This window comes from Vicia villosa, linkage group LG6 (genome assembly GCF_029867415.1).
Source record: "Vicia villosa cultivar HV-30 ecotype Madison, WI linkage group LG6, Vvil1.0, whole genome shotgun sequence".
Taxonomy (NCBI): Eukaryota; Viridiplantae; Streptophyta; class Magnoliopsida; order Fabales; family Fabaceae; genus Vicia; species Vicia villosa.
In genome coordinates, this window is record NC_081185.1 from 135,517,861 (window position 1) to 135,542,810 (window position 24,950).

The 24,950-nt window shown below is 34.6% G+C and overlaps 1 protein-coding gene and 1 long non-coding RNA gene across 2 annotated transcripts; both read right to left on the reverse strand.

Annotated features, from left to right (window-relative positions):
* Positions 1-11,723, reverse strand: LOC131612469 (uncharacterized). Its single transcript, XR_009287382.1, has 3 exons — positions 11,501-11,723; positions 1,703-1,766; positions 1-82 (listed from the first exon to the last, which is right to left on the reverse strand). It is a non-coding gene; the product is annotated as an uncharacterized LOC131612469 (long non-coding RNA).
* A 6,794-nt stretch (positions 11,724-18,517) lies between these two features.
* Positions 18,518-24,205, reverse strand: LOC131610130 (uncharacterized). Its single transcript, XM_058882006.1, has 17 exons — positions 23,861-24,205; positions 22,464-22,566; positions 22,282-22,351; positions 22,123-22,161; positions 21,907-22,024; positions 21,759-21,816; positions 21,501-21,565; positions 21,319-21,325; positions 21,154-21,214; positions 20,987-21,046; positions 20,857-20,876; positions 20,700-20,765; positions 20,322-20,489; positions 19,936-20,193; positions 19,497-19,709; positions 19,116-19,387; positions 18,518-19,020 (listed from the first exon to the last, which is right to left on the reverse strand). Exons 1-17 carry the CDS (start codon positions 23,956-23,958, stop codon positions 18,879-18,881), a joined length of 1,818 nt encoding a protein of 605 aa, XP_058737989.1. The 5' UTR covers positions 23,959-24,205; the 3' UTR covers positions 18,518-18,878.
* Positions 24,206-24,950: the final 745 nt, after the last annotated feature.

Here is a 24,950-nt window from a genome sequence, read left to right on the forward strand (position 1 = left end):
TGCTCCCTTTTGACCCGACATTCTTTGTATTGATGGAGCCCATGCCATTGAAGAAGCAGTTGCAGCTGCTGCAACACGTATTCTGCAAAATAAAATTTATATATCATCACATTCAGATCAGAAGGAGCTTCATCCATATCGCTAGCTTAATTTTTGAAATTGTTAATTCCAATATGTTGAATCTCTTTTGAACGTCAACATATGTATTTGTCTCTCCCACAATTTCTTCCTGCATCCAAAAAACAATTACTTACAACAAACTTATCATTTTTAAAAGATATTGAAATTCTGGTATGTCAGGATTCAGATGTTCTATGACATGTCGAGATATTTGATATGAATAAAGCACATATAGGTAAGGTATAAACAATTAACAGTCGTACTGAAAATTAAACAACACACAAAATTGTTTATCCAGTTTGATGTACAACAACATTTACTATGGGGGCTACCAAGTCAGGGATAAAGTCAACTAAAATAGTATTAATTCAAAGTACTATGCAAACAACCTCCGGTCCACACGTAAACAACCTCTGATTTATCGGCTTCTCACTTAATCACTACATGTTTAACTTTCTACCTAAGATTCACCTAGGTATGAGATCTCCTCAACTCCCCTTCAATCATAGTCAGTGATTGGATACTTTTAAACAATTAAAATACAATAGGAAGACACACTTCCAACATAATACCTAGCCAAGACTCTTGACTAAGAACAATACTTAGAGTCGCTTAAAAGGTTCCTCCAAGAACAATAAACATTATATGCTTAAAAGCATAAGAACGAACAATAACTAACTTTATGCTTCACAGCTTAAGAGAGATAACAGAACCTTACAACTCTAGGAACACATTCGAACTCACATGTCGAGTGGATTACAAAGACAACAACCCTCATAGAGAGTGGTACAAACGACAAAGCCATAGTATTACTACATCTTAGACTCGTGTCTATTCTAGGTTACAATGCTTCTATTTATAACATTTTCTTAACTGGATTTGGGCTTCAATCATAATGTATCAGTTGCAACAGATCAGCATAAGATTCTGCAAACAAATAGGTCTTCAATCAAATCTTCCTAAATTATCCTCATATTTAAAAAATGAATATTCTTCTTGATTCTGACTTGAATCTTTCAGTCCTACTAATCAGCGCCTCAAAGATCTACACAATATTCCCTGAATATTCTGCATAAGTCAGATCTCAAACCTATCCAATCCGCCCAATCCAAACAGTCACGATGTCGAACACCTTTTGCATAAGACATCTTGTTTGACATGTTATTTTAGTTGATAGAACATCTCAAGTCAACATGTTTCTTCATAGGAAATATTGTTTAACCACATCATTTTTAACACAATGTTTTTATATTTATTTTACTAAAATTAATGTCAATCATAAAACAATAGAACTATTAGATATCATCTTAGACTTAGCACTTTTAGTAAGATCAACATCTCTTTCATCAAAAGCTCAAACTCCAAATGACATAACTTGAAAAACTCCAACCATATTTCCAAATATCTAAAACACACAACAACATTTAGAAAAAACATGAGCATCAAAATCTTTAAATCGAAAAAAGTTAATTTCTACAGAGTCATCAAAAAAGTTGATAATGTAACAAAATTAAATCGAAATTAAGCTAAAAGAAGAAAATGTGAGGGTAATTATAGTGCGATAAGGTTGTTGAGAGATTACTTGGAAGCTTCCCAAACAGACGAAGAATCATTATCTAGCAATGAGAGTAGAACCTAGATGGCCTCTGTGGGGAAAGCGAAGAGTGAAGGATAGAAAAACACTTAGAAAGGGGGGGATTGAATAAGTGTGACTTTAAATCTTGGACGATAAAAATAAATTGCACAATTATTTTTATCCTGGTTCGCTGTTAACGAAGCTACTCCAGTCCACCCCCGCAGAGATGATTTACCTCAACTGAGGATTTAATCCACTAATCGCACGGATTACAATGGTTTTCCACTTAGTCCGCAACTAAGTCTTCCAGAGTCTTCTGATCACAACTTGATCACTCCAGGAACAACTGCTTAGTTCACTCCTAAGACTTTTCTAGAGTCTACTGATCAACACGATCACTCTAGGCTTAGTTCACTCCTAAGACTTCCTCTAGAGTATTCTGATCAACCTGATCACTCTAGTTACAAACTGCTCAGCCAACTGCCAAGACTTCCTAGAGTATACTGATCAACACGATCACTCTAGTTCCTTACAACTTAATGTAATCTATTCAAGAGTTTACAAATGCTTCTTAAAAGCGATAATCACAACTGTGATATTTCTCTTACAGTTTAAGCTTAATCTCACTAAGATATTACAACAGCAATGTAGTGAGTTGATGAAGATTCTGAGCTTTGATTGAACAGCGTTTCAGCAAGTTTGATATTCACAGAATAGATGTAGAAATTGGTAACCTTGCTTCTCATCAGAACTTCATATTTATAGGCGTTGAGAAGATGACCGTTGAGTGCATTTAATGCTTTGCGTGTTCCGTACAGCATTGCATTTAATGTTATACGCTTTTGTCAACTACCTCGAGCCTTGTTCACGCTGTGTCTACTGACGTTGCCTTTAGTAGCTTTAACGTTCCTTTTGTCAGTCAGCGTAGTCTGCCACGTGTACTTCCTTCTGATCTGATGTTTGTGAATACGACGTTTGAATATCATCAGAGTCAAACAGCTTGGTGCATAGCATCTTCTGATCTTCTGATCTTGAAGTGCTTCTGTTGCGTGATACCATCTTCTGATCTTCAGTGCTTCTGATCTCATGTTCTTCTGATGCTTCATAGACCCATGTTCTGATTCTGCTTCGACCATCTTCTGATGTCTTGCCAGACCATGTTCTGATGTTGCATGCTGAACCATTTAAGACACATCTTCTGAGCGCTGAATTATGTGTACTCTTTATATATTTCCTGAAAGGGAAATTGCATTGGATTAGAGTACCATATTATCTTAAGCAAAATTCATATTATTGTTATCATCAAAACTAAGATAATTGATAAGAACAAATCTTGTTCTAACAATCTCCCCCTTTTTGATGATGACAAAAACATATATAAATGATATGAATTTGCGATCAGAAAGAGTAGACGGCAAAAGACAAATTACACAGCTATAGCATAAGCATATGAATATGTCTCCCCCTGAGATTAACAATCTCCCCCTGAGATAAATAATCTCCCCCTGAAATAAATACTCGAAGAACTTTAATAAAAGACTTCCCTGATTATTTCGGTAGAGACGATCATATAAGCTTCTGCCTTCAGAGAATTCATAGCTTCTGACTTCTGCTTCCATTGGACAGCTTCAGAACTTGAATTTCTTTAGATCCTTAGAACACTCACAGCTTCTGATTCCTGCTTCCATCGTGGACAGCTTCAGAACTTGAATTTCTTTGATCTTCAGAACATTCACAGCTTCTGACTTCTGCTTCCATTCAGGACAGCTTCAGAACTTGAGTTTTCTGGATCTTCTAGAACATTCACATCTTCTGATTTCTGCTTCCCTCGGATAGCTTCAGAACTTTGAATGTCTACCAACATCACTTCATGCTAGATTTGTATCAGAACATTGTTGAATGTACCAGAGCATCATCAGAGCATCTCTACATCCTGAAATGTTACAGAACAAAAACTAAACGACAAAAGTCAGCATGAACGAGTTAGAACATAAAATGTATGTTTGATCACATTATATGTATCAGAGCCATATAGGCTGAAATAATGTATCAGAGCAAATAATGTATCAGAGCCATAACATTATATGTATCAGAGCAAATAGAATTTTGTCAGAACAGGATAGACAAAGATATTCAAATTCTATTATCAGTGCTTCTGATCTATGAAGCTTGACAGCACTCAGCTTGCTTCAGTTTCCAAAAGCTTATTCCTTTTACAGAATAACGCTGCTTATGGTTTTGCTTCTAGTGTTTGCTTCTGAAGATTCACTTCACTTCTTTGTACCTGCAAAACACTTAAACCATATAGAACTTGCAGTTCTTGTTAGTGAATGTGTGGAAGCCTTTACCCAGCAACTGATAGATTTAATCAAATCATTTATCATTTATCTTTCTCCCCCTTTTTGTCATAACATCAAAAAGAATATTTAAAAAGATTCAGATGTATAAAACAACAAAAGAAAACACTTGAATGTAAAAGCAAAGAAACTTTTTCATTGAATAATTAAAAGAGGATTACAAGAAGATATGCAACAAAGAAACAATAAAGCTACTAAGAGCAAATCCTAGGACCCTAGCTAAGACAACGTCTGTGCCAGCATGCCATGAAGGAGTAAAACGCCTCATTGACTGCTTCTTGGGCTTTCAGGCGAGGGATCAGGGAGACTTGGTCCTGAAGCAGATCTTCCACCACCTTTACCAGAGACAACATCCTCAGCGGGTGAAGATGAAGAGATGTCGTCAGAAGAGATTAAGGGAGAGGAAAGATTAGAGGAAGCAGAGTCTTGAAGATCGAAAGATGAGGAAGAAGATAGAGATGATGGAGGGCTTTCACCAGGAGGATGAAACACACGTCTAGAATAGTTTCCAGACAACATTGCTTCGAAAGGATTCACCTTGAGAGGATCATAGGTGATTTTGATCTTTTTGGGTTTGGAAGGTGATGTTTCAACAGCTTTTCGTTTATTGTTTTTATCACTTTCATTATTTCCTGGGCTTGGTGAAGAGTTCATGATGGGTTTGCAAGAAAAAATGAACAGGTAGGGTTAGATATGGAAGAGAGGGAGAGACAAACTTTAAGAGGAAAACAAAGAGATAGGAAACCGAAAACTATATTGAAGAGTATTTAAAGGAAATAAAATGAAACGAATGATGACTAGCATTTAATGTTACGTGACGTGAGGAGAGATAATAAAGACGAATGAGGTGACTAGCACAGTTACCTATGGTCGGCGTCCCTTCAACTGCACGCGTGCTTATCCATGAATAGTAACCACAGGTTTACCATCCCAAGATAAAACATAACAGCTGTTTTGCTTTAAAAGAGGTTCTGAATCAACTTAGACAATGAAACGTTAGTAATAACCGAATCATAATTTCTAAAAGAATTCAATCAGAACTTCTGATTAAAAAAAATGTTCCACATTCATTTCAAAAGATACTCATACATGAGAACTTCTCATCTTCTCATTCTGGGCATAAATCCATACTGATGTTCTTCAGAATGAACTTAAACCTATCTTCAGCTAGGGGTTTTGTAAAGATATCAGCCCATTGATGATCTGTATCAACAAAGTTTAAAGATATAACACCCTTCTGAACATAGTCCCTTATGAAATGATGTTTTATCTCAATATGTTTAGCTTTTGAATGAAGAATAGGATTCTTAGATAAACATATAGCAGAAGTATTATCACAGAAAATAGGAATGTTACTCTCAAATATCTGATAATCTTCTAACTGACTCTTCATCCAGAGCATCTGTGTACTACAACCAGCAGCTGCGACATATTCTGCTTCTGTGGTTGATAGAGCAATGGTTGCTTGTTTCTTGCTGTACCAGGAGATTAAGTGACTTCCAAGAAATTGGCAACTTCCTGAAGTACTTTTTCTTTCAATTCTGTCTCCAGCATAATCAGCATCGCAGAATCCTACTAAGTTGTATTCTTTAGATTTTCTGTAAACTAAACCAACATTAGTAGTACCTTTCAGATACCTTAGAATTCTCTTAACAGCAGTTAAATGAGATTCTCTAGGATCTGATTGGAATCTAGCACACAAACAAACACTGAACAGAATGTCAGGTCTAGAAGCAGTCAGATATAGAAGAGATCCAATCATACCTCTGTATAACTTCTGATCTACCTTCTTACTTACCTCATCCTTACCTAGGATGCATGTTGGATGCATAGGAGTTTTGGCTTCTTTGCAGTCCAGAAGATTAAACTTCTTCAGAAGTTCCTTCACATACTTGGTTTGGTGAACATACGTTCCTTCTGATGTTTGATTTATTTGTATTCCAAGGAAGTACTTGAGTTCTCCCATCATGCTCATTTCAAACTCAGCCTGCATAGACTTAGCAAACTCCTTTCCAAGTGTAGCATTAGATGTTCCAAAAATAATATCATCCACATATATTTGACAAATTAAAATATCCTTTTCAAAGGTTTTACAGAAGAGAGTAGTGTCCACTTTTCCTCTAGTGAAACCATTATCCAGAAGGAAAGAACTTAAGCGTTCATACCAAGCTCTGGGAGCCTGTTTCAATCCATACAATGATTTCTTAAGTTTAAAAACATGATTAGGAGACATAGAGTCTTCAAAACCAGGAGGTTGATGGACATAAACTTCTTCATCTATATAACCATTTAAGAAGGCACTCTTAACATCCATCTGATAGAGAGTGATGTTATGTTGAGTGGCAAAAGAAATTAATAGACGAATAGACTCTAACCTGGCCACTGGTGCAAAGGTTTCTGTATAGTCAATCCCTTCTTGCTGACTATAACCCTGAGCCACCAATCTGGCTTTGTTCCTTACCACTTCACCTTTCTCACTGAGCTTGTTTCTGAAGACCCATTTTGTACCAATTATATTGAATCCATCTGGTCTAGGAACAAGATCCCAAACATCATTCCTTGTAAACTGATTCAGTTCTTCTTGCATAGCAATTATCCAGTCTGGATCTTCTAGAGCATGATCAACAGAAGTTGGCTCGATCAAAGATACAAGACCTAATTGACAGTCTGCATTGTTCTTAAGGAATGCTCTTGTTCTGATTGGATCATCCTTCTTTCCAAGAATGACATCTTCTGAATGACCAGAGATGAGTCTGGATGATCTTCTGACAAATGGTTCTTCAGAAATGTTTAGATCCTCCAGAGAAGCTGATACTTGATCTTCCGATTCTTTGCTTCTGAGAGGTTCTGCTTCTGATGCGTTGCTTCTTGGCTCAACAACTTCTGATATGTCAATATCACAATCTGCAAAATTATCAAACTGCTTTGGTTTTTCATAACCAAGCTTATCATCAAACCTGATATTGATTGATTCTTCTACAACCAATGTTTCAGTATTGTATACTCTGTAGCCTTTTGAGCGTTCAGAATAACCAAGAAGAAAACATTTTTGTGCTTTGGAATCAAACTTACCAAGATGATCTTTAGTGTTCAGAATAAAGCATACACATCCAAAAGGATGGAAATATGAAATGTTGGGCTTTCTATTCTTCCACAATTCATAGGGAGTCTTATTTAGAATAGGTCTGATAGAGATTCTATTCTGAATATAGCATGTAGTGTTTATTGCTTCTGCCCAGAAATGCTTAGCCATATTGGTTTCATTGATCATGGTTCTGGCCATTTCTTGAAGAGTCCTATTCTTTCGTTCTACAACCCCATTTTGCTGTGGAGTTCTAGGACAAGAGAAATCATGGGCAATACCATTTTCTTTGAAGAATTCTTCAAAGGATTTGTTCTCAAATTCACCACCATGATCACTTCTGACCTTTATGATTTTACACTCTTTTTCAGATTGAATCTGAATGCAGAAATCAAAGAACACTGAATGAGTCTCATCCTTGTGTTTCAAGAATTTTACCCATGTCCAGCGGCTATAATCATCTACGATGACTAATCCATATTTCTTTCCTCTGACAGATGCTGTTTTGACTGGTCCAAACAGATCAATGTGCAAGAGTTCTAATGGCCTTGAGGTAGAGACAACATTCTTAGACTTGAATGCAGGTTTGGAGAACTTGCCCTTCTGACATGCTTCACAAAGAGCATCTGATTGGAATTTCAGATTAGGGAGTCCTCTGACAAGATTCAGTTTGTTAATTTGAGAGATCTTTCTCAAACTAGCATGACCTAATCTCCTGTGCCAGACCCACTGCTCTTCAGAAACAGACATAAGACAAGTCACCTTCTGACTCATAAGATCTTGCAGATCTGTCTTATAAATGTTGTTCTTCCTCTTGCCTGTAAATAGGATTGAGCCATCCTTCTGATTTACAGCCTTGCAAGACTCTTGATTAAAGATTATATCATAACCATTGTCACTTAATTGACTGATAGATAAAAGGTTATGTGTTAATCCTTCTACAAGAAGTACATTAGAGATGGAAGGAGAGTTACCAGACTTTATAGTTCCAGAGCCAATTATCTTGCCCTTCTGATCTCCTCCGAACTTGACTTCTCCTCCAGACTTAAGTACCAGGTCTTGGAACATAGACCTTCTTCCTGTCATGTGTCGCGAGCATCCAGAATCCAGGTACCATGACATGTTGTGCTTTGTCCTTCTTGCAGCCAAGGATATCTGCAATAGGAATAATCTTATCCTTAGGTACCCACATTTTCTTGGGTCCTTTCTTGTTAGATTTTCTCAAGTTCTGTTTGAACTTGGATTTAACATTGTAAGCAATAGGAGGAACAGCATGATAATTCTTAATGTGAGTTTCATGATATTTCCTAGGTTGTGTCACATGCTTCTTAGTGTGTGTAATGTGAAAACTTTGTGCATGTGAAGTGTGCCTAATATCATGAGAGTGGCCATACTTGAACTGATCATACAATGGCTTGTATGTGAGTTTCATTTCATCAACAGGTTCAAGTTTGTATGGGGTTTCACCCTCATAACCAATGCCAACTCTTTTGTTTCCAGACACAGCATATATCATAGAAGCTAGCTGACTTCTGCCAATACTTCTAGATAAGAACTTCCTGAAACTTAAATCATATTCTTTCAGAATATGGTTTAGACTGGGAGTGGATTTTTCTGAATCAGAAGGAGATCCAACATTATTGGATAATTTTAAAAGTTTTTCTTTTAATTCAGAATTTTCCAACTCAAGCTTCTTTGTTTCAAATTCAAATTGCTTTTTCAGCTTTTTGTATTTGAGACTAATCTGATACTTGAGTTCCAGAAGTTCAGTTAGACCGGAAACTAACTCATCTCTAGTAAGTTCAGAAAATACCTCTTCAGAATCTGATTCTGATGTAGATTCTGATCCGTCATCTTCTGTCGCCATCAGCGCACAGTTGGCCTGCTCATCTTCTGAATCATCTTCTGACTCATCCCAGGTTGCCATAAGACCTTTCTTCTTATGAAGCTTTTTCTTGGGACTTTCCTTCTGAAGATTTGGACATTCATTCCTGAAGTGTCCTGGTTCATTGCATTCATAGCACATGACCTTCTTCTTGTCAGATCTTCTTTCATCAGAAGATTCTCCATGTTCAAATCTCTTTGAACTTCTGAAGCCTTTGAACTTCCTTTGCTTGGTCTTCCAGAGTTGATTTAGCCTTCTGGAAATCATGGACAGTTCATCTTCTTCTTCAGATTCTGATTCTTCAGGATCTTCTTCTCTAGCCTGAAAAGCGTTAGTGCATTTCTTGATATTAGATTTTAATGCAATAGACTTACCTTTCTTTTGAGGCTCATTTGCATCCAGCTCAATCTCATGGCTTCTCAAGGCACTGATAAGCTCTTCCAGAGAAACTTCATTTAGATTCTTTGCAATCTTGAATGCAGTCACCATAGGACCCCATCTTCTGGGTAAGCTTCTGATGATCTTCTTTACGTGATCAGCCTTGGTGTATCCTTTGTCAAGAACTCTCAATCCAGCAGTCAGAGTTTGAAATCTCGAAAACATCTTTTCAATGTCTTCATCATCCTCCATCTTGAAGGCTTCATACTTCTGGATTAAGGCTAGAGCTTTTGTCTCCTTGACTTGAGCATTTCCTTCATGAGTCATTTTCAAGGACTCATATATATCATAGGCCGTTTCCCTGTTAGATATCTTCTCATACTCAGCATGAGAGATAGCATTCAGCAAAACAGTTCTGCATTTATGATGATTCCTGAAAAGCTTCTTTTGATCATCATTCATTTCTTGCCTTGACAGCTTTGCGCCACTGGCATTTACAGGATGTTTGTAACCATCCATCAGAAGATCCCATAGATCACCATCTAGACCCAGAAAGTAACTTTCCAGTTTATCTTTCCAGTATTCAAAGTTTTCACCATCAAATACCGGCGGTCTAGTATAACCATTGTTACCGTTGTATTGCTCAGCAGAGCCAGATGTAGATGTAGTCTTTTCACTTTCATCAACCATCTTTTAAGTGAAGCGTTTTTCTCTTCCTGAATCTTTTCTAAACACGGTTAAGTGCTTGCACCTTAGAACCGGCGCTCTGATGCCAATTGAAGGATAGAAAAACACTTAGAAAGGGGGGGATTGAATAAGTGTGACTTTAAATCTTGGACGATAAAAATAAATTGCACAATTATTTTTATCCTGGTTCGCTGTTAACGAAGCTACTCCAGTCCACCCCCGCAGAGATGATTTACCTCAACTGAGGATTTAATCCACTAATCGCACGGATTACAATGGTTTTCCACTTAGTCCGCAACTAAGTCTTCCAGAGTCTTCTGATCACAACTTGATCACTCCAGGAACAACTGCTTAGTTCACTCCTAAGACTTTTCTAGAGTCTACTGATCAACACGATCACTCTAGGCTTAGTTCACTCCTAAGACTTCCTCTAGAGTATTCTGATCAACCTGATCACTCTAGTTACAAACTGCTCAGCCAACTGCCAAGACTTCCTAGAGTATACTGATCAACACGATCACTCTAGTTCCTTACAACTTAATGTAATCTATTCAAGAGTTTACAAATGCTTCTTAAAAGCGATAATCACAACTGTGATATTTCTCTTACAGTTTAAGCTTAATCTCACTAAGATATTACAACAGCAATGTAGTGAGTTGATGAAGATTCTGAGCTTTGATTGAACAGCGTTTCAGCAAGTTTGATATTCACAGAATAGATGTAGAAATTGGTAACCTTGCTTCTCATCAGAACTTCATATTTATAGGCGTTGAGAAGATGACCGTTGAGTGCATTTAATGCTTTGCGTGTTCCGTACAGCATTGCATTTAATGTTATACGCTTTTGTCAACTACCTCGAGCCTTGTTCACGCTGTGTCTACTGACGTTGCCTTTAGTAGCTTTAACGTTCCTTTTGTCAGTCAGCGTAGTCTGCCACGTGTACTTCCTTCTGATCTGATGTTTGTGAATACGACGTTTGAATATCATCAGAGTCAAACAGCTTGGTGCATAGCATCTTCTGATCTTCTGATCTTGAAGTGCTTCTGTTGCGTGATACCATCTTCTGATCTTCAGTGCTTCTGATCTCATGTTCTTCTGATGCTTCATAGACCCATGTTCTGATTCTGCTTCGACCATCTTCTGATGTCTTGCCAGACCATGTTCTGATGTTGCATGCTGAACCATTTAAGACACATCTTCTGAGCGCTGAATTATGTGTACTCTTTATATATTTCCTGAAAGGGAAATTGCATTGGATTAGAGTACCATATTATCTTAAGCAAAATTCATATTATTGTTATCATCAAAACTAAGATAATTGATAAGAACAAATCTTGTTCTAACAAAGAGTGATTGATATATCAGAAAGTGGAATTACAAAAGCAAACCGAATTTTAAGGAGAAAAAGAAGATACCTGGTGTGGGAGTTGCAATTGAAGCCATGGAAGGTGCAATGAATAATCCGAATGTGAGAAATATATAAGGTAAAGAAAGAGGAAGATTGATGAATAAATAAACAGAAGAAGATGTTGAATTAGAGTGGTACAACAGCTTATTCTGTCTTCGTCTGCCTCTAGGAAATCAAAATCATAAATGGCAGATTGAAGAAGATGGAAGATTGACAATAGGGTTTGAATGGTGAAGCAAATACCATTTGATTTAAAGAGATAATCTTTAAATTATAGTGTTTTCCAATTTTGACTGACTACTGAGTTTTCCTTTCATGCATTGAGCAATGTGAAATTTAATTTTCATTTAAAAATTGGGAATCCACTTTTAAATAATGCATAGGTAACATGAATCCATAATGAATAATGGTAAATTAGTTAATAGTTGGATAAGCAACATTAAAAAGAACTTTCAGTATAAATTAGTTCAAAATTATTTTAAAAATCTATTAGAATGACATATAAGCGATATTAAATGCCAAATGAATGTAGTTGCATCAAGACTTCAAATAGTCATTTATATCCCTAGAATCAGAAAAGTTAAAACGTAAAATCAAAGGATTGAATATGGAATTTTCAGGTACTTTCATTTTAATAAATAGATAATAGACTAGAATCAGAAAAGTTAAAACGTAAAATCAAAGGATTGAATATGGAATTTCCAGGTACTTTCATTTTAATAAATAGATAATAGATGTTCATTTTTAACCTCTTGAAGCTCGTTATGTTAGTCACATTGGTTCTTTCTATTATATTTTGTGAAAAACGGTTAAGTTGCACATATGTAGCACTCTAACTGGTATTATGTTATTTGACATGACTTTTTTATTTATTTTGAATTTATTATTATTTGTAATCAAACTTCTCTTTGACACTGTTAACCCTAATTTCATTTCATTTACTTAAACATAGGCAAACACATAAGCGCCAAACTTCAAACCAAGAGTACATCATTTCTTCTTCAGGTAGCATTGATTCCATTCCTTTTTTACCTGTTTAGATGCATGGGTGGTGTAACACCCCGAATTTAATTAAATTGGTTAATTAAATTATTGAAGGATTTAAATATTTGATTTAGTCGAATTTGGATTGTCGGTGTTATTTAAGGGCGTATTTGGAATTATATAAATTGAAGTCGGATAGTCGGAAAATAATATTAAGAATAATATTATTTATAAGTCGGAATTATTATATTGAAGGAATTATTATTATAAGTGATATAATTGATTATTTGAGTTATATCTCATATTGGGCCTAAATTGATTTTGGAGGATATTAAATAAAGAGGATTTAAACACTAAGCCCAATTGGTTTTATATTAGGGTTTTAGAGATTTTGAAAAGAGGGAGTTGTCATAATGAAGAAATAAGAATGGAGGGGAAAGAGGCAAGCCTATGGAGAAGAAGAAGAAGCTTGAAGATTTTTCATCCATGGTGTCAAGTAAAGATGCAATTAGAGACTCATTGAATTGCTTCTCTTTATAAGGTAAGGGTGGGGTTCTATTCCTATAATGGGGCTTATGAAACTTTGTATGTTGGAGATTTAGAGATTTAGGATATTGCTATTGCTTGTGTTAATTGATTTCTTGAAGTAATTTTGGTATGAGATTGTTTGAATCTATGTGGTTGTGTTCCTAAAATTGTTGTTGGTAATTGAATATATATACCTTGTTTCATTTCAATCTTATATAGCAATTGATATTTACAAAACTAGTTCCCTATCCACCTGAGCTGGCCGCCCCTGTGGGTGTTTTTTCGTCCTTGCATTTTATAATAGCATTTGAGGACTTATACTTGATGAGATAAACTCATAGATGTCTCATTCTTAGTATTTGGGTATAGCATTTCTGTTTGCTATTATTTTAATGGGTTAACAAAGGATTTTTGGCTATTTTTAATGCCCGAAGAAGGTTAAGTTACCTGAGGAATTGAACTTAAATTATCATTTACTGTTACAATGAATCTTTCTAGAAGAAATATATAATATAGGCTCCTCAAAACATGGCTGGAATGATCATTATCATGAAAAGCTGGTTGGAATGCTGTATACCCAATGAATTAGAGATTATAAGTTGAACTTTCTTAACAAATGATTACATGCTGCAAGAGCTCAGTATCCCAGCACTAAGCATAGTCCCATTTTTTTTTAGAAAGTATCTGTCTGGGTTGTTTATCTAAGGAACTGTTTATCATATATAATGGCTCGCAGACGAAATTGTAATCAAAACATTTAGTTATGATTTAATAGCTCTAGAGTCTAAATATTATGTTCACTACATTTGTAGAATGACTGCCGGTGCGCATGTGCAAATACAGAGTAGTCTAAGCTCAGTAGTATCTAAATAAACCATGAAGTCATGAACAAGTTATATGCCCCTTAAATTAATATATATTTATATTTATATATCTGATAGTTTAGCATCTTCTAACTATTAATTTAACATGAGTGCTAAGGGATGGACTAAATTATTCAATGAGATAATAGTTTAAATACTTTTATGAATCTTATTATTTTAAAAACTAAATAGATGAAATATTGATAATTTAGATATGAAATTGACCAATTGTTCTATATAAAGCTATCTTTGTCAAAAGTTAAATATAAACAAAATGAAAAAAAAAAAGTTGGTTTAGTCGTGGTTGTTCTGTCTTGTGTCAATCCACCAATAAGAGCTGGGTGTTACAGGAAACAACATTGTCATTAATAAACCAAACAATCTTGTTTGACCGAAATAGCTGAATTAAATGGTATAATTAGTTATCCGGAATTTGATGAAAATTTACGTGGTAGCTAAGTTTAATTAGTAGATTAACGTGGTGGTGTTACTTTGTTGAAATTGTGATATTTTACGAATCGACCGAAATTGTATTTGATTTAAATATTATTTATAAATAAATTCTAATAATTTAATAGAATTGTCAATAGAGTTGTTAGAGTTGTCAATAGAGTTGTCAATAAAGTTGTTAGAGTTGATAATAAGTTGTTAGAGTTGTTTTGGATTATTAAGAGTCATACTTTTATTTATTTTGCGTAATTTTGACATGTTTAGAGTTGTTAGTGTATGATGTCGGTGTTTGCTTTTTCGTTGAAACTTTAACAATTCATATCTTTTGAACCGTAACTCCGTTTGAGTTTCCGTTCGAGGCGTTAGAAAACTAGCGCGATATTCTTTTCAATAAAAATGGTCTTGAGCAATAGAATGCTAGAGATTGGAAATGGAGTAGAAATAGAAGTGAATTAAATTAATGTACTGTGATTATTAATTGGTTGATTAAATTAATAGTTGAATTAATTTCAATGTGTTTAATTGATTGGAATATAATCTGGAATTAGATCAACTATTCGGTTTGTCGGTAAATTACGATATTTTGAGAATTTATCCGTAATTGTGTTTTGGCTTGAATATGTATGTTGAGAAATATATATTGCTATGTCAATGATGTTGTTTTGATATTGATTCTCCGTGGATAGTTGGATAGCATTAATTTTAATGATTAATTGCTTGATTTTAAAAGTGTATGTTCATATATAATTGGCAAAATGAGAATTAACATGAGATAGTATGGATACTAGTGTTAATTGGATTTTGTGAATCGTAATTGATTAATTGGCCTCTTATATGTTAATGATGTGTGTGTGTGTTGCGAATGTTGTGTACGATTGGTGGATAATTCATAGAGTTGAATTATTGTGATATGCGGAAAGTTAAGATGGTAGAGATGATCTTAATTGCATATATTTGTGATATTGTACATACATTCATGTCATAGTGTGCCTTGAAACACAGGTGGATTTGCTTTGAAACACAAGCGGGCTTGAATTCTAGAGTGAATTCGGAAAGCGGTAAACTATATGTTTACATTTGGTGGCTTCGATCTTGTCCGGATCTGAAGCGTGGCTAGATTCTATATGAATCTGAAGCGGTGGAACATTGGGTCCACATTGGGTACCACATGCATAGAGTCATATGTCATGCATTGAGTCACATTGAGGTTATGTGATGTTTGAATATATGCATTTATGTGATTGTTATGTGTACATGAGATGCGATAATTGAAATTGGCGATGTTTTGATACATAATTGGTTAAATGTGTGAATATGTGAAATTTATTGGATGATACTATTTACATGATTATGACTTGTGTGACGAAAAGTATGTGAGACTAATGAATTGTAGAAGTATGATGTGTATAGTAGCTATTGATACTTGCGATGTGATGATTTTATATGTCTGAATCCTAACATGCAATTTATCGTACGCCCACTTATATGATTTGATATCTCACCCTTTTCTCTTGTTTCGCCGTTGCCTTTATATTGACAACGTGCAGGTATTCAAGTATGAAGATTTAGTTGTTGTTACTCGAGTCGGTTGTCGCTCTGATACGTAGCACTCTGGGGGCAACGATTTATGTCATTCATGATGTTTTGTTTAATTGTGTTATCTTGGTTGAATAAAATGATAAGTTAACTGAAGATATTTTATTGAATACTTGTTTAAGTGATTCCGCTGTGTTTTAATAAAATAAGTTATTCTGTTTCAAAGGTGCTATGTATCCGCTTTATGCGACGAGTTGATTTGTTTTGTTTTGATTATGTGACGCCTCATTTGTTTATTGAGAAATTTTTAAAACTCTGAATTATATATTTGCCGGGTAGAAATGGGGTGTTACAGGTGGTGGGTTCAGTCAAACAACACAACATTTGTCGATGAATATCTAGAGATAACTTAATCAATGCACCTCTTTGTGATTCCCAAATCGCCTGTTATAGGAAACAACTGTTTGTAGGATTCTAGGATTTTTATTGAGTTGCCAAGGCTTTTGAGCACATCAAATGTGAATTAAATCATTCTACAAATTTTTTTCTTCTAATTCTGTATTGTATTTTAGGCTACCATGAGTGAACTTTATGAGATGATGTGCAAAGTTAAAGGAACAAAACAAATGAAGGTGGTATGCGTTCTTATTTATGCTGTTTTGTTTTTTTTTCATTTGTTGTAAATCTCATTCCTTATTTCGTTGTTTTGCATTCATTGGTTGTAAACTAGTATTTTTTGTAGGTTTGTATTTAGGAATACTTGAGTCCTGATTTCGTTGTTTTGAAGTTAGCTTTAATGGGACCTTGAGCCTACAAGTATAAAGTGGATATGCATTATAATTATGGTTTTCCATTAGAAGGAATTTTATGTACAATATAGGGTGATATGAATATCTTCAGGTTGATTGAGGTGTTGAATATTCTTTTGGTAAAATTGTAATTTTATGTTAAACTATTATTATATCCTAATATTTTGCTTGGTATTGATTCTTCTATAGAAGTGTGATTCCCCTTGTATATCCCAGATTTTGTTCTTAGACCGGGATGGGTCGAATAATCGGGATGAGTTTTCCATTTTTGACTCTGGTTGTTACATAAGCCAAAAGATCACTCTATTTGCTATAATATCTTCCATAAATAAGCGAAACGTTATGTTAACGTTTCTAAAGAGATTGACGTTATGAAGCCGTTTAAAAGGGGTGGCTGAAGTTGCATGAAAGGGACAACCTATGAATAACATAAAAAGATGAGATATGTGTAAATCTTGAATCACCAACATTGGTGGTGGTCATTCATCCTCCTAAAAAATACATCAGATATAAAATTCCTTACACTTTTGTGATCCCTCTTGACCAGGTTCAGAGGGATTAACCAGATTATTTTTTTTGCAAGAACACTTGGCGTCCACCGTGGAATTCGGTAAAACTTTCTCGGGTCACAGGTTTGATCATGTGATATGGTATACTGAGGATTGTCCACGTGTTTGCTTGTGTTTTCCGCATAGAGGAAATGACGTTGTGCGGTCATTTTGTGTGTATATTGATAAAACTCAACATGATGACATTTATTGAACATCATTCACCACTCACCAGGACACTATTCCCTTCGACCCCATTTCATATTACTCTAGATGGATGGCATGTGGGAGTAATTTGATGTACATGTATCTGCCGGAGCGATGCATGCGTCATTTTGGATTTATGCAAATCATTACAAGATCCCCCTCTGCTCCTATCAACATTGTCCGCAGAGATCTTAATGACATACTGGCGAATTCTGTGAGTCATCTGGTACTCAGTGGCATTATGTTGAGGGTTACATGACTTGATTTTATTCTGTGTCACATCATGTCATGACACCAGACGCTCCTGAACGTGTCCACCTAGGTCTGCTCATGAGGAGATCCTGGAAAATGAGCATGCTAGTGATTACCATGTTGATGTTTTGTCTATCTGTCAAAATATTATGCGGATTATGAGGGTGTAGAGTTTGGACTCATTGAGAGAGGTGGCGACAATGTTGTTGCCATAACACGTTCCATTCTCACTAAGGCACAAAATGCCTTCGGTTACTGGCGGCAGAGGAGGAGTCGCGGGGTTAGGATTAGGCATACACAATAGATTATGCTTTTTTTTTTATATTCTTCGATGTTTTACCAGTATTTTCCATACTCCCAAAACTATGTTTGTAATATTTTGAAATGTTTTTTTAATTATTAATGCATTGTCCTATTCTGAGATGTTAATGGTTGAATCAAATTATTTTGAGATGTTAATGACTTCGGAATAAAAAAAGTATAAACTTGGTCAATGTTTCTGCCCACAATACATGCAATGAAGCTTTCGGATATGCATATTCGAAATAAGAGTTTTCGAAATGTATCTCCGAATACACTCCAAAAATATTCGCATATGCATCTCCAAACTAAATTTTAACAAACATAATTCATTGTGCATTCGAAGAGACATCTCCAAAAATTTATGAGGGCATGTTTGAATTTTTTGAGGTGTAATTTAGATTGCAAATTGCCTTAATCCTTTGCTAAAATTAAAAAAAATGAAGACGATTTTCAATTGGACCAGAGCAACAAAGGGCATTCAAAGAGATCAAGAAGTACTTGGTCAACTCTGCCATCATGATGATTCATATGAAAGGAACGCCACTGATAACAAAAGAATAAACATATTTCTTTTCATGTTATATATATTTACCTGTCTAAATGTTAATACACGATAGTGGTACAACACATACATGTATCTAAATTTCAATTTACTCTAAAATGTCACATAAATATAACATGCCAAGTAACAATTCATTGGCATAATCAACATGATGTTGTGGCTGCAAAGAACAAGTTACATAAGCTATGGGAGAATCATTCACCCTCTGATCATCTTTTTACACTTTCTTTGCTTGCAACAAAACTAGGTGCATGCAGGCGTGCTCCGTGTACAAAAAAGAAAAAGCTCGCCCGAAGGAACATTGGAATCATGGCAATGGCTCCAACTGAGTTCATCATAAATTTTAGTCTGATCTTGGTCTATTTGCACCGTTTTTATTGCTGCCGTATAATGGTAATAGCCATCGCGATCCATGTTTCCTTTTCGCACAACACCGCCAATATAGAATGAAAATAGATAGTATTGCACAAAGTGGAATAGCCCATCTGCAGGTTCAACAATCAGAAGAAAATTCCAACATCAAAATTCCATGAAATCTTGTTATTTGATAGGTAGTACGAAAAAAGAGATGATGAATCACCTGTCAAGATCGAGGACAGGGCTGTAAACAAGAGTTTCCCATGATGCAACTATAAAATGCCAAACAGGGTTGTAGTAAAGTGACTCTGCTGACCAAAACAACCTTGTGTAGGTTTCCAGAAATATAAAAAGTAACCATCCTCCGATTTCAACCAAAATGAACTTTATAATAAACCGGCCAAGCACAACCGTTACCAAGGAGAAAGCCACCAACCAATTGAAAAGCCTGTGGTTGTACTCCTTAATAAATAGAGACTTAGACTTTCCCAACATCTGCATATCCGTTCGTTACATTAAGGTATGTGGCAAATCAAGCAAAACTATTAACTAGAATAATTCAGTCGCATGTACTAGATAGAGTAAAGAAAATACTATGCCTGACCTTTGCCATGCGTCCATCGTAGTTGGCTTTTGAAGGTCCAACACATTCAAGCTCAAAAGTATGATTGCATTTCTCTAGACCTGCATTAAATTTTGCCATTGAAGGAAGCTTGAGAACTTGAAGCTGATCCATTATGTCCTCACATTTGGTGTACAGTGCCTCACAAAGCTTTGAAGATTTATACTCATTTTGTAAAATGACATTCTTATATACCTGCATAATTATCCTTAGGTAAATACAACTTTTTCCATGTTAAATATAAGCTTGAAATCATCAGATTCAAATTCCAAGACCAAAAGCTAGTTATTTAGACATAGATGTTTTGAAGCTTTGTGATTCATGAATCCTTCATAGGTAAAGCTTTGTGATTCGAATAAGCCAATAAGCCAATATCATTTTGCAAACTTCTATTACACTATAATGAATATTAAAGCAAGACCTTGTCTATTTCTTCATCTAGTTGCGTGACTGATTTCTTAGCATGGTGACGGCCAAAATGTTGTTGATCGAATGCTTGCATAGCTTCACCTCTAACTATATCATGGGACGATCGTAGAGATTCTTCTGAAAGAGGTAGAGCCAATGTTGCTATCTTTCCACTATATAACTTAAGACATCTTTCAAGAATATCCTTGTTGAAAATCTCCACAAGGGAACCTGTTGATGGAATCTCTCCCTTGTTCAAGGCTTCAAGTATCTAAATATAAAAAATAGAGCTTTTTTATGGAATACAAGATGAATTCACACAATTCTAAAAGCTTTATTTTATATTTAACTATAGTGACTTTTATCATCTCCATTCAAGAGAACATAAAAACCAAGTACCTGCTTCAGGAAGGAAACAAACTCTTTCCCATTTAGAGATTTTCCCTGTACAATCTTTGGACGGATTATGCTAGAAACAAGCTCTTTTAGTTTATCTCTTTTCTTCACATACGATGGATCAAGGTCTTCGTCCTTCAAGTCACAGAGCTTTGTCCGCTGGAGATGCGGCTGTTCAAAACCCAAAATTTTAACAATTGGTTAACTTTCTTCACAATCAAAAAATTCAAAGATCTTTCTCGTTGGAGATGGATTAGTTATCATGTTTAATACAAGCCAAGTGCAGGTACAAATAGGACCATGACTTCTAAGTTCAACCAGTTTTGGTAATGGAAATGAATGACAGATTTTTAGAAGACGTGAGGAAGACACGATACATACTTGTGGTAAGCTAAAGGCTGTACTGTTGTCACCCATTATAGCCAATGAATCCCGAATTTGATTGATCTGATAATGTAAACTTTCAGTATAAACATTTAATTACAAACTAGTAATATTTTATTGATAATTGGAAATTGAATTCCAGAAGAGAAAATACCATATCAATATTTCTGTCTCCTGCAAGTTAAAAATAAACAAAGCATACCATTAATAACGCTTCAGAAAACATGAAAAATATACTGCTGATAAAATTAGTTTTAGTGATAGTTAAAATCAATGATACTCACTATCAATATTGGGGACTTGTCGAAGAGCTTCGTCCACCATTTGTTGTACTGATTTCCCTTCTGCAGGAAATTAAGGAAATGTTAGCATCCAATAGAGTGCACGTGATGAACAAGGGTATGTATTAGGAGAGATACATTGCCAATTATTCATGAATTATCTAACTTACGCAGAAAATCGCGTTGGATAAGCCACAAGAGCTTAGCAGGTTCGAATGCAACATCCTGACCCTATAAAAGCCAGCAATAGAAAAATGAATCAAATTAACAACGAAAAAAGTTCGTGAAATAAATTGATTAGAGGAATGAGGACAGTACTAAAGCATGTGGACTACCTTCACTCTATTCCAATACGCAGAGGTTGCAAATTATAAATATTGGAGTTGCAAAATTAAACAAACAAGTTAGTAACCACAATTTGCTCAAAAAATGATTATAGAGCAGAATTAAAAATGATGAGAAATAAGTTAATAGTCTGAATGAAAACAACAAACTAAAAGTTCATCAAGATGCAAACCTTCCGTAAAATTCTTCAGCAAGCTCGACCGCAAAAGAGAGTCTAGAGATGTCAGCTTCGCGTATCTTAGTACACAAAGAAGAAAACATTTTAGCATGGCCTAAAAAATTTAAAACCAGCTCATCACTGAAACTTGGAGTTGTCAGTTATGTTCTTTCAAATTTTAATGCGCAAAAAGGACTTTTTTTTTTTTTTACATTTCTATCTAACTTTACATCAACATAAAGAGCATGAATTTCTGAGGTTATGATGACTAACCGTCTCGGGCAGATTATAGATAAGCACAGAACTTATTACAGTTGCTAGAGCAAATATCCTGCAAAAGAAAAACACAAGAAGCGGCTAATTGATGAATAGCATGTGACATAAACATAAAATACAGTATACAAGTTCAATAAACAATTACCGATCATCATATACATTCGACTTCCCGATGCTTTCGAAACCTTCCGTATCTATGTAAAAGACAGAAGTTTTTACTCCATCAATTTCCAAGTCTATAGGGGTTCCCCAAATCCATATTCCTGTATGATATGACCAAATGAGATTAAAGACGGATTGAAAAAGATCACGTCTAATTCCAACTAAGTATAACAATGAGAAAATGACAAACTCCACCCACCTTTTGTTTTCGTGTCACGCATGTGCCCCACACCAAACCCTAACAAAGAAAATATATTAATTTACATTAAATATTTAAAAGATGTCAAATTACAACTGCAAGTTTTTCCTAAAAATTGTATGTGATAAGAGTGAATTCTAGTAGCTATAAAAAATGCACCTTCATAACAAGAAAGAGAGAGAAGTTGATTAAGCAAAAAAGACTTTCCGGAGCGGTAAGGTCCAATTACCTGATAAAAATAACAGTAAGAAATCACGCAATTAAGTTTCAAGAAAATTCCCATCAAATAAAAGGTTAAATTCAGGAAACCAAAGGATGCTTATAGCTGCAGCCAAACTTACAGCCACGGATGCAATGGGGTTTGTTATTTTCTCAATAGCCTCCAAGCCTTCTGGTGAAAGACGGAGTTTTGTATGACCAGGATCGGGTTCAATAATGGGAAAACTGTATGCGAAAAAAATTGGACAAGGATTAAGGTATAATATATTGAGACAAGATGTACATCACCAACAAAAGAAACTCGATCATACAATATCCAAAGGTGACAAAACAAGAACAAGGAGTGTAACAGAAGCAACATAAGAAAAATTGTTAATTATTATCACAAAACAGTAATAATGATGACAAAGAAAGATTTGCAGTCCCAAAATAATGAATTGGCAACATAATACAGAAACGAAATACATGTTATATGTTCTTTTCAGTATCACCAAACTTAACAACAATTTCACACGACATCTACATACAACCTGAGAAAAACTATCACTTGAATGTTCTGTTATTGCAGTGTGTTTCCCATTTTGTTTATATTGTGGAGGGTGAATTATTCAGCTCATGTTCTCGAGCCAGAGAGTACCACAATAGGCGGCGAGGCGGCAAAACTCTCAATCAAGAGATTTAACACTGACGCGTGCCCAAAACTGAATTTGAACCCAGAACCTCTAGTTAAGCTGGAAGAGACTCTAACCATCTCATTCAAGTACTCTTGGGTCTAACATGATTAGCTCACAACTAACATGATTAGTTTACATATGCTTAGATTAAGCATATGTAAATTATTGTGCACACCTGCAAAACTATTCGAGTACATGAAAATCCCAACATACCATCTTCATTCTTACTACTGAAATGGCAATTCCTATTTCCTAATTCTTTTTTATATAATCTTCCTCTTTCCTAATTGACATCCTAATTGATAGAAGAAAAGTCAATATCTTGGCAAATATCCAAAAAAAAAAAAAACTCTTAACAAGAATGGCAACTAAAAAAGTTTGTACAAACAGATAAAGTAATCTTCTTCACAAATTGGAACATCGAATCGATAACAATACAAAGAAGCTACATTCATCCTCAATTCTACAAACCACATCCATTTCTTACCATCCATACGTTAGCAAACAATCCACTAAGCTCAAACAGTAGCTATCATACATGTAATAATAACATAAAAAGAAAAGGGAAAACTAGCTCAAACAACCCATAAGCACCATTGTTCTAAATGCAAAACTAGCTCATATTTTGGTTTGAAAGTCTTAGTCAACATGCAAATCCATGTCTCCACATCTAAAAAAACTGAATTTTCTGTTCAAACTATCTCAAGTGAGACAAAACGGGAAAGTGAATCTCACGTCACCCCAATAACGTCAAAAAGTTTCAACAATCAAATAAAAGTGAACAGTAACCAGATCTCATAAAAAAACATTACAAACAGAAACACAAGGTAAAAGAAAACACTCACGGTTGATGAAAATTGACAATAGTTGATGAAGAAGCAGTTGAAAAGATAAAGAGAAGAAGAAACAGAAAGGAGAAAACAGTGTTATTGTTATCGTCCATGAGAAGAGTCAATGCCGTTGAATTGAGAATCGAAGGAAACGGGGGTTATTGCTATTGTTGATGATGAAGCAATGTCAATGGAGAATCAATCATGTGAAGGTTGAATTGAATTGAATTTAGTGAAAAGATGGAAGTTGAAAGAAAGGAAGATGAAATCGGGTTGGATCTGAAACGACAAGTCTTTGATTTCGATCCTTGTCCGAGCGCCTGGGTAACCTTGTCTGGCTAATGTTAGAAAAACACCACGGTAATTCATTTGTTCACGTTATTGTCTTTTTTTTTTACTACTTGTCTATTTCATTTAATTTTTATTATTATTGATATTGATGTGTTTGTTACAAATATTTATTATTTATTTTGTTTGATTTCTTATGTGTAGTTGGAATTTTTTTAGTATAAAAAATTGTCTAGTGGGAGGATTTTTGGATAGCTTCAAATGACTTTTGTTAGTATAGTTGGTTCTATTTTTGCAATTGTAAATATTGATTTTAGAGTTTAATTTATATACACTGACAGTGTAAAATTATTTTACACTGTCATCCAATAGAAAACTAACAAATTGCCTTGTCATTAAAAGAATTTTTAATTTAAAGTGTGATTTATTCTGATATAAGGTTGTGATTGGTTGACAGTGTAAAATAATTTTACACTGTCAGTGTATGAACCTTTTTCTCTTGATTTTAACTATATATAATTGATTTTAATATGTTTTGATATTTTTGAGTTTAATTGATCTTTTATTTAGAATTGATTCTAATCAAAGTTATAGTTTTTAATTTTAAAATTTATTTTATTAAAATATTTGATTTAATATTTATATTTAAAATATTATTCTATTGTTTTTTAAAATTATTCATTTATAAATATCAACAACTTATTTATTAATACATAAATAAAAATAAATATTAACATCACAAAAGATTATTATGTCAATATATATTTTATTTAATTATATTAATTATCTACTAAGTAAGAAAAACTTATTTATTAGT

Bases quoted from the DNA above. Each gene is read 5' to 3' on its own strand.
- LOC131610130 (XM_058882006.1), bottom strand. From the start codon at position 23,958: ATGGACGATAACAATAACACTGTTTTCTCCTTTCTGTTTCTTCTTCTC. The intron at 22,352-22,463 runs GTAAGTTTGGCT...TATTTTTATCAG, and splicing joins ACCCCATTGCATCCGTGGCT to GTAATTGGACCTTACCGCTC. The intron at 22,162-22,281 runs GTGCATTTTTTA...TTTCTTTGTTAG, and splicing joins CTCTCTTTCTTGTTATGAAG to GGTTTGGTGTGGGGCACATG.